This window comes from Ostrinia nubilalis, chromosome 17 (assembly GCF_963855985.1).
Source record: "Ostrinia nubilalis chromosome 17, ilOstNubi1.1, whole genome shotgun sequence".
Taxonomy (NCBI): domain Eukaryota; kingdom Metazoa; phylum Arthropoda; class Insecta; order Lepidoptera; family Crambidae; genus Ostrinia; species Ostrinia nubilalis.
The window spans coordinates 11317757-11332996 of NC_087104.1; the positions used below are offsets into that span (position 1 = coordinate 11317757).

The 15240-nt window shown below is 39.8% G+C and overlaps 3 protein-coding genes across 3 annotated transcripts; 2 read left to right on the plus strand and 1 right to left on the minus strand.

Annotated features, from left to right (window-relative positions):
- Nucleotides 1–1462: 1462 nt before the first annotated feature.
- LOC135080081 (GTP-binding protein Rit2) lies at nucleotides 1463–10357 on the minus strand. The gene is made up of 5 exons (XM_063974757.1): nucleotides 9978–10357; nucleotides 9611–9684; nucleotides 8701–8895; nucleotides 7400–7540; nucleotides 1463–5738 (listed from the first exon to the last, which is right to left on the minus strand). The coding sequence occupies exons 1-5, from the start codon at nucleotides 10117–10119 to the stop codon at nucleotides 5628–5630; spliced, it is 663 nt and encodes a 220-aa protein (XP_063830827.1). The 5' UTR covers nucleotides 10120–10357; the 3' UTR covers nucleotides 1463–5627.
- Nucleotides 10358–10665: 308 nt separating this feature from the next.
- LOC135079743 (WD repeat-containing protein 91) lies at nucleotides 10666–12517 on the plus strand. The gene is made up of 4 exons (XM_063974352.1): nucleotides 10666–11008; nucleotides 11091–11240; nucleotides 11504–11709; nucleotides 12157–12517. Exons 1-4 carry the CDS (start codon nucleotides 10765–10767, stop codon nucleotides 12391–12393), a joined length of 837 nt encoding a protein of 278 aa, XP_063830422.1. The 5' UTR covers nucleotides 10666–10764; the 3' UTR covers nucleotides 12394–12517.
- A 309-nt stretch (nucleotides 12518–12826) lies between these two features.
- On the plus strand, nucleotides 12827–14704 carry LOC135079744 (uncharacterized). Its single transcript, XM_063974353.1, has 3 exons — nucleotides 12827–13083; nucleotides 13463–13644; nucleotides 14043–14704. Exons 1-3 carry the CDS (start codon nucleotides 12928–12930, stop codon nucleotides 14251–14253), a joined length of 549 nt encoding a protein of 182 aa, XP_063830423.1. The 5' UTR covers nucleotides 12827–12927; the 3' UTR covers nucleotides 14254–14704.
- The last annotated feature ends 536 nt before the right edge of the window (nucleotides 14705–15240 follow it).

Here is a 15240-nt window from a genome sequence, read left to right on the forward strand (position 1 = left end):
TGTACATCACAAAAGGTCACCAAACATCCCGTCTATCTCCATGACCTCCCTACTTAATGTGACCTAGTAAAGCTAAATAACAAAACAGAATGAAGTTAAAAATAGCGTCGCATATTTTTCTAAGAATTCTAGGTAAAAATAACACAGAGTTAACGATATCCCACCAGGTTTTACCTAATTATAATTTATTTGTGAACAATATGTGTACCGAAACTACTGAAAACATTATTTTATTGGACACTTTGATTTATTACTTTACTAAACACATAAACCTAGGGATGCCTCATAAAAATAAAACTATACAGCTTCTTTTATCATTCCGTAAAATTCAAATATTTTTTCCAACCTTTTACAATAAAAAGGCTTTTTACCTTCCATTTTGTCTCTGAAGTGACGATACTTCAGACACGGTATCATCAAGATAAGGGCATGTCTACACTACTGTCTGTTTCTATCTAAGTTTCTAGTCCTAGGATGTGTTTTATAAAAGCTCTTTACATTGGTTCCAGCTCGTAGCAGAGATTATAACATGCATAAAGCCCCTAAAATTGGCACAGCAAACGACACGAGAGCTAGACGGCATCCTGTAATTTACAACAAAAAAAAAGTAAACATGTTCAATTCACCCATAATTCAAATGCTTGTTAGCTTGAAGTGGACTCCCAGACTCGCAAAATGGCGGAAGATGTTTACGATCAGTCAGAAGCGCTATCAGAGTTTACGGCGCGTGAAGAGTTGGCGAGCTATTGACATGTTGACACTTGACCCGTCCGGGCGAGTTATAAATTCTTACATTTCACTTGAATGTCTAATAAAATGCGCGCTTTGGCGGATTGAGGATAGGGTTACCACTCAAGATTTGTCCTGAGATTTTTGGACTGTTCTCAGGGTCAGAATTGCGGTAGGATTTTGTAAACCTCAGGATTTTTAGAATTTATAATGAAATAGGTACAGTACATTTTAAGGATTTCTATAATATAAAGTTAAACAAATAAAAAAAAAGTCTTCCTAACTTGAGTAATTGGACAATTAAAATTAACACATTTATCCAAGTGGCTATAAGCGAGCATTTTTACCCTGAAATCCTCAGTATAAAAACAATACTAATGTGATTTTAATTCAGTACGTTTTATAGAAACTTCTTGAACTGCAATAAAATCAGGATTTTTCAATGAAAATCTTGCATAATACATTTTCTCCGGAATTTTATTTTTTTTCATCTGGTAACCCTAATTGAGGATTATTTTTTTAGGTCACGATCTTGCTTTTCATCTTGATCTTGATTCCTTGAGATATGCCCAAAAGTCACTGTTTAATGTGTTTTCTCATAGTTCTTTACAATCTTTAAGAAAGAGTCGAACTTGTGTTTGGTTCCCAAAAGAACAGAGTGTTCTGCAGATAGTTCTGCTCTCATAGCGATCGATATTAGCTATACGGGAAAAAAGTAAATAAAACAGCCGAATTCCGAAACATGACATTTATTCAACAAAATCTCTACACACTGCTTACATTTTCTGCATAAAATATAGTTATTACAAATATGAAAAGGTACGATTTGGTGTTATAAATTATTACACATAACAAAACAGGTATATGTTTATAAATATATTGACCAAACGCAAAAATTTACAACAATCTTCAATAAAATTTTGTACATAAAAACGCTCTATATTGTTTTAAAATGTATTTATTGTTCAAATCGCCTACGTAGGGTAATATCTTCTTATTAACCCCTATTCTATGGAATATAAACATTAAAGTATTATTATAAATACATTTCGTAAGCGTCAATTTCGAATATGTACCGACTACGGGCTCTGAACAACTAGGTACCTAATAAGTGCGCTAAACTTTACTTGGAATATATTACTTTGAAAATAAGTTCCATCCGTTAAGATCGTTAAAACATTTGTTAATACAAAGCCTAAATACTCTAATGTAATACAAATGAACAACAATCTATCTCCAACTAGTCTACTAAACGCTACGCGGGCTAAGATGCTAACGGTACCTTATCTACTGACACTGCTCCTTTTTCATCTATATGAACATGAAAGAGAAGACACGAGGTGCCCGTACCATCTCTCAGCCGTCTCACTATGCAACTTAGGCCTTTTATCTATAACTTGGTCACAGAACTCATATCAACTCATTCCTAATAAACAACGAGGATTGGTTCCGAATAACACTAATACTAGGTACACACAATGTTATCGCTATAACGCTTCGACATCACTAGCAAAAACGAAACGATAACGGGAAATGTAAACTTACATCGTGATAAACTTATTGTCAATCTTACAACACTAATAAATACGGTAGTTAATACGATGGCCACTAGATAGTATGTTTTATAAAATGGACGCTAAGCACGTGTTAACAAATAAATATTAAATGACGCACAAAATATAGAAACAGTGATTTTGGAAATTAACAAAAAAACTAAAAATTTTAGAAAAAATAATAATTGAGTGATTACAATACAGTAGGAAGAATTATGGTGTCAAAAGCCCAAAGGTGTCAGTGTCAGACTGCCGATTCGAGAAGTCCGCTGTCCGCTGGACTATTGTGGTGATCCCACTCCTAACACAAGCATGTATTTAGCTTAGCTGGAGGGGTTAACGGGAATATTATGTGCAATAAATATTACTAAGATTTTTTACAAAAAAAGAAGTACCTACGACTTAAGCGCCAATATTTATAAAACACATTTTTCGGTATCCTACTTACAAGATGAATTAGACCCTAAGTAAAAATAGTAACTATGAGAGAGAATGCTAAGATATTTATCGTTTCGCTCTTCTAGTCGGACCCACATCAGGTTAATATTAAGACAAACATCTACTAATCTATACGAAATAATGACTAGATTTTAGAACCTATTGGTGACACGTTTGTTTTAGTAAATTAGTCAAATCTATTACAATCACGCAGTATTATGGACACTTTTATATCTGACCGTCAGAAATACAGTTTCATGTGTTGAAATCTATAATTAAATGACGGATATAAAAGTCTCTATTGCTCAAAATGCAAATCTTTTAGTACTTAATGCAGTTATCAATAAGGTCCAAATTATATTATTGACTGTTGTTAGGTATGATGTAGGCGTTAAACGCCACGCGGCAAAGCTCAGGTTCCTTAAAAATACTTCAAAAGGATCAAATACCCTAGTTTGACACTGACTCATGCGCTGGGCGACTGCTGTTGACATACGCCCAGCTGCTGTAATAATGTCGCGGGGAAGTGTCTCATCTCTATTGCAAAATGTCGCGGTGTCCCAAAAATTCATGGATGCCCTCTAGACAAAGTTACAAACATGGAAATTGTAATTCCGAAATCGCTTCGCTCCAGCATTTTTGTATGTACCTAGTTCTAGTTACTTCGCTCTGTGAAGCGATTTCGAAATTAAAATAGTCACGAATGGTACTTTGACAAATCCCTTCAGTATTTTTGCTGAAATTGGCGCAAACGCCAGGAACTGAAAAATTTAGTTTGCTCAAATTTCAATATCAAGACCAATTACAGAATTGAATATTTTCTGAATGTAGCCTTATACTTATTAGAGACTCATTTCATAATACGGGTCTTAATCGCGACGTGTTTATGGAATGTATGTCCACGAACAAGAGGAGACACTCGCCCGCAATCAGTAAACGAACGACCACTCGTACTCTACATTAAAAATTTGTGCGTATCGACCTAACATTATACACGTCACACCTCACCCCACGACACTAAGGTACCAATACATACACCGATTAATACACTTCCATATAAATATACTTCTTTACTCTATATACTTATTGCTGTATCTGTCACACAGATTAAACGAGGAGCTCGATATATCTCACTTACATTACTTAATTGTACTTCAAGGTTAATAACGCCGTTACAAATAAACACCAAACTCGAACGCAACGATAACTTATTGGAATTACACTTTGGTTAACGAATCGCGAATGTATGGCTTTATTATACACCTACATGGAATCTCTACAAGGTCCTCTATACGTGATCCAACGAACGGATACATGACACTATAATACTATATAATCTAGACTGTGTATAATATGCTAAACATTTAAACTCTAAATTAAACAATAATCAATGGCTCAACATATAGCGTAATTCGTTTTAAACATCTCTATAGTTATTTATTGCTTTTACGGGTTCCATGTCGCGGAAGACACAAGCTTCAAGCCGCTCGAGGCCTGCACTCTAGCGTAAACACATCCTGTAACTACATCGTGTACTCCAGTAAAATTACATAAAAAATATAGTAACGGATATCTCACAACGTGTGGCATCACAATAATAATATAATGTATAATCATCATTTATCTGTATAATCAATACAATAAAATTCTGCACAATTTGGCCCTGTGAAGAGATGGTTGTCATAAACTCTCCACAGAGATTGGGTGTATAATTAAATTATTTTAATAATAAATACATCTCTGTATGAAATATCAGTTCAGGATTTTAAGTACATAAAATTGGATCAATTCAATTAATAAACATTAAAATTATGAACTAATCAATAAAATAATTTAACATGGATCATAACAGTATCATAAAATCTTGGCATAAACAAAAACCAGTTTCATAAACGATACAGACTAGCTAACTAACAGGTTTAAAGATGAAATACTAAGCTAAACTAGTAACAAATACTTATTTAAGGGGGTATACTAAGACGTAGAGGACCAAGGTTCAATATTAAAATAATAAGGTGGTTGTTAAATGCACGAAAAAAGCGAGGTTAACTTATTTTGCAAGTTTAGGCAGGGCTTACTCAGTCCTCAGTACCACGCGCTTTCCTAAATCAGGATACCAAATCTAAGACACGCGTATAATGCCCGGTCCGTGAGCACGTAGAATTTTGTCCAATGACCCCTAGCTACCCATCCTTATCGCTCGCGCGTAATTATATTGCTGTCGCGACTGTGCGACGGGCGCCCGCAGTGAGTGTGCGAGCGCGATAGCAACATAATTATATGTTGGTCTATAGGGTTGTATGGTCATTGGACAAAATTCTACGTGCTCACGGACCAGACTATAGCATGGGACTACAAAGTTGTTTGTCACAACTTGACTGCATGTCTCCACTTGCAAATCTTACATCATAGTACTATTATTCTCACCTAGCACAATACGAAATCCACATCTCAATAATACGAACACATTTGGAAAAACATGGACACAAATTCAAGTAAATAGACAATTAAAAACATCAACGTGAGGTAGACAGGGGAAGGACATAAGGACGATCTTGTACGAGCACCCGACCGAACGTATCGAAATCTCACTAGTACATGTTAGGAACACATATTTTGGCTTTCACGTCAAGATATTACATCTCAAAATATATCGGAATCTGTCGAACATTTAAAATTAAACGGCATCGAATCGCAGCGCCTGTTTAGATCCATCAGCGACTAAAGTTCTCCATATTTCCGAATCCGAAGCATCGTCGCACTGTCCTTAATCCTTTGTACTAAAAATGAAATCTCACTTACAAATCGAGTCGCCTTCGTGGTGGCTCAAGGTTCCGGGTTCCTGTGGCAGATGAGGGACAGCTTGGGCTCCGGCGCCGTGGCCCAGGGCGCCGGCGCCGCCTCGCGCTAGGGCTCCGGGCGGCGCCGGCGCCGGAACACCAGGGCGAAGATGCTGCGCAGGCGCCGCCAGCGCCGCCGCCCGCCGCCAGTCGAGATGCCCGTGCCCATTATCGACGACTGAAACAACATAGTTAGTTTTGCAGGGCAATCGAATACCGCACTAGCAGTCAGGGTCGACAGCTTCAAGCTGCGACTGCACAGTGAACTGCAGAATTCTATGGACGCACATACACGAACAGCTCGAGCAGTTGCAACTGATTCGGGCGGTCGACAGCACGGTGAATTTTCATCGTGCGGTCAAGCAGTCGCCAGCCATACACTGACTGCTCGAGCTGTCGATAGCTCTTTCTTCATTCCATAGTGCGCGCGCTTGTGATTTGTTGAGCAGTTAATACCAACTGCTCGAACAGTTATCATTGGCAGCTTCAAGCTGTTGACTCTTGACTGCAAGAGTGGTCCGTTTATGTTGATCACTGACTAACTGCTCGAGTTTTCCGTGTATTGCCGGCCTTAGCCTCATAATTGGGCCGTTGTGCGCGATTTGTGGTTTATCTTCCTACTCCAACCACCCCAGATCCCCCCAGAAGGCAAACAACCTGTCCAGGCTGCTACAAGCCTCCTGCAGCGACGATGGTGATCGGAGAAATTGAGCTCGTTGCAACGCGTTGTTCTGCTACGGTACTGCACTCCATGCATCCCCATGGTTACACAAAACATGAAATATGACCAAAATGTCTTTTGAAATACATTTTATATTAATCTTGTTTATAAAAGACTGGGAGGACAGGCTACGGAAGATTCCTTTCAGGCCACTAATAAACATCGTGATCGTGATCCGAGGAACGCGGGTTCGATCCCCGCCGATGGTGATAATATCACAGAATACCTAATATGTAGGTACCTACATTTAGATAATAAAAGAAGAATATCTCTGCTCTGCTGTTTGCTTTCTTTAAAGTATATTAATAATTTGTATGGCACCAATAGTCTCATTAACCCTTCTTGGTGAGCAAATATTATGGTAGTGTTACGGGTGGGGTTTACTACTATAGTCCACCGGGCGGCGGGGTTCGAACCCGCGTTTTTCAGATCTCAACATCCGACACCTTCACCGTTAAACTATTGTCGCCTACGAAGTATCCCTGAAATACTAAACAATAATTAAATTCTTGGGGAGGCCTTTGTCCAACTGTGGATGTTGGGAAACCAACAAAGCGCGGGAGACGTGCGGGCGGCGTACGATGACTAACGTCACCTCGGGCCGACACCGTCATCATCGGCGGCGCTCGGCTCACACACTCGCCTTGGGACACCACCGTCGACGCACCAATACCACGTATGTTAGATATTTCTTGGAATTAGGCTGGCGAGAATTACAGCACCTATTTTTTATACAGTCCGCTATTTCATTTAATTCTTTGGTCACGTCTCTAGAAATGAGAACTCGACGGAGAGACTGGTGGTTCAGGGCCAGGTGGAAGGCAGGAGAGCACGCGGTCGATCGCCAACCCGCTGAATAGACCCCATCACGACGGCCACTGAGTCGACCATGGTCCAGTGTACTCGCGACGCCTCTAACCGTCAGAAATGGAAGCACATCGCCAGGAGAGCTACCCTCGGAGATGACATCACCCCACCATGTAATTCGTCAGCGGAACCACGACCACTCTGACAAGAGTGCCCGACTAAGAAGAGAGATTTAATTTAAATACTAATATTCGTTAGGACCCTAACAGTGGACGTCTTTCGGCTGAAACGAGCGAACGAATGCAATTCACCTGTCTCTGCCTCTCGAGGCGGCGTATCTCACGCACAAGCGCGTGGAAGGCGTCGTCGACGAAGTGGCGCAGCGCCGCCGACGTCTCGAAGAACGGGCAGCCCAGTTGCGTTGCCAGGGCTTTGCCTTCTTCTGTGCTCACCTGGAAAACATTTCATATTAATAATTTATTGACTTTTGCAAAATGTTAACTTACCCCCATTGTCTTAGAATCTAGATCAGTGGTTCTTAACCGGTGGTCCGCGGACCACTGGTGGTCCCTGGAGGCATTCCAAGTGGTCCGCGAAGACATCGTAAGAAACAAGTCATGTGACGTGATGCGTCGAACCAAAACAACGCAAACGGCGCACAGTGGGCGAGAAATCGACCTCCGCTTTCATAGGATTTGAAAAAAAATCATTCTTATTCTCAAAATGACCTTACCTATACACCCAAGAAGTTTGTGTAACCTTCCGTGGTCCCTGACAAGACAGAAATTGGGTAAAATGGTCCCTCATGACTTAAAGGTAAAGAACCACTGATCTAGATGAACGACAAACGCGACAACGCGACGCGACATCTAGGACAATGGGCAAACAGCATTGTTATGCTTCAGTAGTTAGTGGTGAGATAGCCAGTTTCTCTGGGGTTGAGAAATCTGAATAAAGCTTGCTTTTAGCAGCCTTATCATATTGTGAGTAATTAGAAGCTTTATACTATTGACTTCACTTGTTTATAACTTAAGTATTACAGTGCTGTGCAATGTCACAGACACAGGAGAGTTTTCACCATCAATCCCTAATTTTTAAGTGACCCCTATGAAAACAAAATTCCTGTTGTTATGTGTTACCATAAGGGTCACTTAAAAATTAGGGACTGATGGTGAAAACGGGCATAAGTATAACTAATAGAATAGAAAAGTATGAACTTCATCAGAATGATTTTAGTGGCTGGCTGCTATCAAACATTCAATATGGAAATCATTTGGGGTGGCTTATGTTGAGCAGTGGACGTCATGAGGCTGAAATTATGCACAGCACATCATCATCATTCATCAACAGCCCTTTACAGTCCACTGCTGGACTATGAGCCTCCTCCACTATGGTGGAGGGTTTTGCCATAATCTCCACGCTTGGCAGGCGGTTTGGAGATCGCAGTTTAAAAGATTGATGTTTTTCAGAGAGCGCTGCTGCCCATTCTCTGTTTGATGTGTAGTCCCTAAGTCGCCTCTTACGACACCCGCGGGAAGAGTAGGGGTTGGTGACAAATGTATTCTACTCTGCCGTCACCACACGGCACAGCACATAAGTCAATGTAACTCACTTGTCTGAACCGTGGGGCCAGATCCAGCTTGTTTCCAACGAGAACTAACGGGAGCCTCTCCGACGGCCGCGCTTGGGCCAGCAGCCTCCTATACTCCGCCGCAGCCCGGAACGACCGCCGGTCCGTCACTGAATAGCAAAGGACGAAGCCTTCGCCACACCTCATGTATTGTTCTCTCATGGCTGTGAACTCCACCTGTGAAGATGGATAAACTTTACTGCACACCATAGTAAGCTCAAAAGCTGAAATCAGGTACAGTTTTGGTGGTCTTAACGAGGAAAATGTGTGAAGAAGATATTATGGTATATTTAGCATGATCATCAGGTCATTTAGTTTCTGCTAGGAGACCAGCCCTCTCTGATTAATTAAAGGGAAATTGAGGATTTGGCTTACACTCTCCTTGTGTCCCGAGTATACATTTACACACAAGTTTTTACTAAGAATCTATTTTTAAAAAGTTACTACAAAATACACAAGAATATGCTTGAAATGTAAACCAAAAATAAAAACCAAGCAGTTACATATCTGTTAAGGAAAAATATGACTGTTAAACTTCTATTATTAACCCAATTCCCATATCATTTTCCCTTTGTGACTATAATATGTTCTTGATATTATGATAAATTATGTCTGTATGTCATTTTAATGAATTAACATAATGAAATTTTCAAATTTGAAGTATAAAATGAAGATTTTCAGTAGTAGTCACTTTTATTAATCTACACTAATATTAAAAAGAGGAAAGATTTGATTGTTCATTTATTTGTATAGGCTCCAAAGTGAATGGACCGATTTGTTAAATTCTTTCACTGTTAGAATCCTACATTAGGTATTTCTGATGAACATAGGAGGTGAAGTTCGCTGGATCTCCTAGTAATTTAATAAACTAAATTAATTATGACAACTTTACCTGTCCTGCTGTGTCCAATATATCCAATAAAGCAGGTTCTCCGTCAATTACGGCTTGCTGCTGATACGAATCCTCTGTAAGAAAATATGATATTCGATATAACATTTCATGTTACAGAACTTAGTAAGAAATTAACTAAAATATCATAATATTGTAAAAGGCAAATAACTTCACTAAGTTTACTTTTATACGATTTGTTACTACATACAGCTAAATATTCATACATGTTTGATGGGTAAAGTAGTTCAAGCATAAAATTATGAAGGCACAATCAAACTTGTCACAGTAATGATGTTACTCCTCACACAGAAATTGCATTTCAATCAAAATTTGAATGCACTACACCGTAACAGCTGTGCAAACATACCTATAGTAGGGTCATGGTAATCCAAGAAACTGTGACTGACGAATTGCAGCGTGACCGCGGACTTGCCGACTCCCCCGTCGCCGAGAACCACAATCTTGTAGACGCGGAGGCCGCGCGACGTGCCCGCAGCCTCGCCCGCCATGCCGCTGCATGCCTGACCCTGGGGCTCCAACTGCGAGCCTCGCCCGCGCCCACCCTCACTCCCAGCCCACCGCCATCGCCCGCCGCACACTACTAACACCACCGTGGCTGATTTACAAAACACGTTTCACAAATTACAACACACATTTATCCACACATTCTGTTAAAATTCAACAACAAATAAATTATCTGTCTTCAATAAAAAATCGACAGCTGATTGAAGGCGATTGACATTTTGATTTTGATTATTTGTTTTCTTATGTTGGTCAACTATGTCCAAGTGAAAGGACATAAGATATGGGTTCATTCATGAATACTTTTATGAAAAGAGTCGAAAAGTGTATTTATTTTGTTATTTAAATTACAATTATTGATTTTATAAACAAAATCAAGTATGATTTATGCGCTCACAGGAAAAAGAAATTTATACGCAAAAGATTTTCATTCGTACTTTTAAATGTTCTTAAACAATATTTAAACATTGTTAAACGCAGTCTTTTTAATTCTAAAGTTGGTAGTCCTGTATTTTGTACACAACTGTCAAAATGATGTTGCAAGTGTTTTTCACAGTGTTTTTCTGCCAAAATAATACGACTGACTGAAATAACTAAGATTTTTCAAAATAAATTGGATAAAACTGATAATAATGGCTCACATCCAATTCGTAGATGAGTTGGTACGTGAATATTTGCTGTTCAGAGGTTTCAACTCGACTGTGAAGGCATTTGATACCGATTTGAAGGCGGACAAGGATAAAGGTTTTCGTGTGGATAAAATTATTGAGCAGATTTTGCATTACATCAATGTTTCTGATCTAAGTGGCCTGAAGGAATATTGGTCCCATTTGGATAGCTTGGTTTTCTCCAAATTGGAAATACATGTACAGCCTGGTAAGTAGTTAACGTCCAAAGTAAGTAATCTCTGTTTTAGACGTTCAAATCTGTTTAATAAGCTTATGATGTGTTTTTACAGCTGTTCGTAAGCTAGAATACAGCCTGTACAAGTTATACCTAGTGGTAGCCGCTCAGAGCACGGGCGGGGTGCGGAATGAGAAAGTGGCCGAGTTTCTAGCCAAAATGCTGCCCGAGCTCCAGGGACAGAATGAGTGGAGGGACTGGTTTAGTAAGTACCAATTTAAATATTTTATACATTGGTACAAACCTGTGTGTTTCCTATAACATTCAGTTTGCTGAAGAATATTTAAAAAAAAATAAGGAATATATTTTAATTCTTTATTTGGCGTAAAACTTATTTCAAGAATAAAATTTACCTGTTCAACCTCTTGGGTATCCATACAGCCTACCCTACCCTCTGATCCACCTTGGTATCTCAATCAATTACAGCTCTCATAAATACTACAACCAACTCCTATTTATTACTCCCAGTGCTACCCTACATCCAGAAGCCCGAGGAGAACGCCTCATTCAGCTTGTACTTCACCCGAGCGTGGCAGGACAGCGTGCTGGTGTCGTTGCACAACCTGCTGGCTACGGTGTTCCAGTGCATGCCACAGCCCACGCTGACCAGTTACGAGAGTGACGCAGCGCTTGTGAAGAGACTGCAAGATGAGGTCACTGCTTTGAGGGGCAAGGTAAAAATAAACCTTTATATTAAAATAATCCAAACTAGATAATCTTCATATCAAATCTTTGAATGATGAGTTTTGAGTTTAAATAAAAAAAGTACTGCATAACACTTTAACAGTCTTGTGCACATTTGTCTTAGAATGTATTAATCTTAATTGTTACAAAAGTATTAAAAGCTGTCTCTTATCTCTCTTCTGTGACCATTCAGGGCAGACTTTCTACAAAATGTTAGCTAAAAACTTGTCAGTCATTTGCAAGATTGATCAGAAAAGAATTTGCTTTCAGACTAAGAAAGTAACACAGTCTGCCAAAACTAAGAATAGAATAGATGATTGTGTGCTTGTAAATGTTGAAGGAATTTAATATCTAATTCAAATTCCCATATTTTAAATGCCTTTACCTTACTTGCCTTATCTTTTTTTCTGTTTTTGATGTGTCTTCATTCTCCACAGCAAGTGCAACCACCAGCAGTGGAAAAGACATCGCCCATTGGCCACCAATCCCGCCTCGCCCAGTACTCCGAGCGTCTAAGCGGGCCTCTGCCCCTCGTTGACGACTTCTGCGCCGTCCCTTCAGAGCAGCTTGACAGTGGCGTCAGAGAGGCCAAGGGCCTCCGAGGCCTCCTCCGACAGATGGGAGGCAGCCCTGTCATGGGCCGCAAAACCGGACGATCGCAGAGCCAAAACTGACCTTTTGATATTAATTTAAGTTAACATTGTAAATACATTCCTATAGTAAGATAATATTGTTTATGATCTGTAATTGATAAGATATAAAAGTAATTATTAGAATAAATTGAGAATTAATTTTAAATCGTTTTTTATTACTTTACATTAGCATCAGTTATTATAACAAAGAATCTGCAATAATTTAGTTAATTATCCAAGAAGTAGTGAATCCGGTGGCGCAGTGGGCCCCGTGGACTCCAAGCGTTCGGGCCCCTGTAACTCAGGAGCCCCGTATCATTAATACTGCAGTGCTTAAACGCCCCTGAGTGTGCCTGAGTGGAGACCTAAAAATCTATATTAACCATAAATACATCTTGTAAACTATCAAAAACTTTTTATGTATGACATTTCTTTATGGCTTTCACATATGACTTAAGTTTTGACATCAATTAAATCAATCAACCCTCCATGTAAACATCGTGGACTAGTTTCGGTGTCTCAAAATTCCTGTGTAGAATAATTTTACCGTGTTCCCGTAAACCAACTTCAACCAAGATGAGTCACGCGTACTACGCAGATGCTATGAACAAGTCTAACCGGCGCATCATGCGCTGGTACCAGAACAACTTGATGTCCGTCCTCCAGGATGCAAAGGACCGCCAAGTGCGAGAGGTGGACATATCAATAGCTATCGCGCAGAATCTTATGAAGGTATGTGAACATATTCTTTAGAATGAAAATTATAATAGGTATACAGCTCCTATGTATTCCTATACATGGCTTTTAAATAATGAACGGTCCGAATATGAAAGCGACGCAGTAAAAGCTTGAGTGTTTAAGTCCCAGGTTCGATTCTTGCTTAGATCAATTTCGAGAATGAACGTTGCTGGTTTGTTAACAAGATTTGGACAAGGGTAGGAGGTAAGAATAGGGTGGCAGGGCTGGCAAAATTCCATGGGCCCCCACTGAAATAGGCCACATGCACAGAATTTGCCACGGGCCTCGGCTAGTATAGTTATGCCACTGCTCTTGTCCAAATATTACAATATGAAAGTAGTAAATGCATACTTTATTTATTTGCTTGGAACAGATATTGGACGAGAAAGTAGCCAAACCTATAGAGGTGCCGCTACGCGAGCTGATTCCTTCCGAGAAGGACGACCTGATGAAGCCGATTGAGCCAGAGGTTGAGGATCTGCTGTACGGAAGCACGGAGAAGGGCGCCGGCGAGAGGTATCTGAAAGCCAGAAATAAGAAGTCGCCCGAGGATAAGTTAGTAAACTTGCTTTATTTATTGAAATATGTAATTTGATTGTTTTCTATCCACCTATCAAAACTAGCTGTATGGTATTACCACGAAGTATGAAAGTTTAAGCATTAACTTTTCGAACTCTGATAGAGTGGTGAGGTATATCCATTCGTGAAAATTATGTGGGTAGATGGGTAGGTAATGTATCTTTAGTAAAGTCCGGTCGCCGAGTAGGTACATAGAATTTCGTTTCGTCCAATGACCCCAAGCTACCCATCCTTATCGCTCGCGCGTAATTATAATGCTGTCGCGACTGTACGACGAGCGGTCGCACTCAGCGACCGGACTTCGGAAGCATAGATATAGATAATTTATTATGAAAACTTGACTTGGCAACATATTTAGTAACAAAAACTTTCAGATACTTCTTCCGCATCGTAACAAGCTGGGACTACGGCTGGCAACAGAAGCAGTCCAGACAGCGCGCGCGTGACGTCAACCGCGGCCGCTGCGCCATCTTGCGGGACACGTTCTACAGGAAGAACAACTTGGCGCCCGACCCGCGGCACTACTCGCAGCCGGCTGGCGGCGAAGTGTCCATCTGCAGCGAATACTCTTGCAACTTTATGTAGAAGGAATACAAGAACAAGACAAAAGGAACACTCGTACGGCTTCAAAAGTAAACAAGTCGGACTCACGGTACTACTCAGTCTGAGGAGAACCCATCTTGGCTACGTCAGAAGAATACAAGGAAATGAGAGTAACACGACAGAATAGAATAAACCTATGATCATAAACGCTCATTAGCTTTGCTGTTGTCATTTGACAAGCGAATCGAAGCGAAAATTTGAAGTTCTTGTGCAAGATAAGTACCTAAATAAGTGACAAACTAAAGCAGGGAATCACCCATTCTGGCGTGTAAATCAAAGTCAGTTTTATAGCAAAAAACATATATTTTATAATTTTATTATTTACAATAATTCAACTTTTATTTACATATTAACAACAGCAAGTGTACCCCTATTCGTAAGGCCACATCTAACTGTCTCTATGGGAATTATTAAAATAAAAATGTATACAGAACTATGACCGTTTCATTTGGCCGACAACCGCTTGCGTTGCGGCGGGCGCGGGAACGGACGCGCGGTGCCGCAGCGGACGGTCGCGGGAAAGGAAGCGACTCCTAAACTACTATATATAAAAATAATATGAACATGGAAAGTTGTAACAATCGTTGCGACTAAAATTAACTCGGGTCATCCGCTGAGACACCCCACTCGGGCGCATACAATACTCAAATGCTACATTAAAATTAATTAACCAGCAAATCGTCAACAACATTCGCTCACTAACAAGTTTACTAAGAAATTATTATTAATAATAAAAAATAATAATAAATATGAGACGTTTTTGTTCTTTCTCAAGTTCATATTTGACACATTATGTACAATTTATTTATCATCAGTCCATACATTTCTGTGAAACCATACAAATCGAAATTCGTCTATATTTAATTTTATTGTGCAAAATAAGACATTATTATGCTCTCTCTCCTTTGGCGACATGTCTTACTTTACGATATCAATAAGCAAGTTACAATACTCGTACAAGTCACTGCT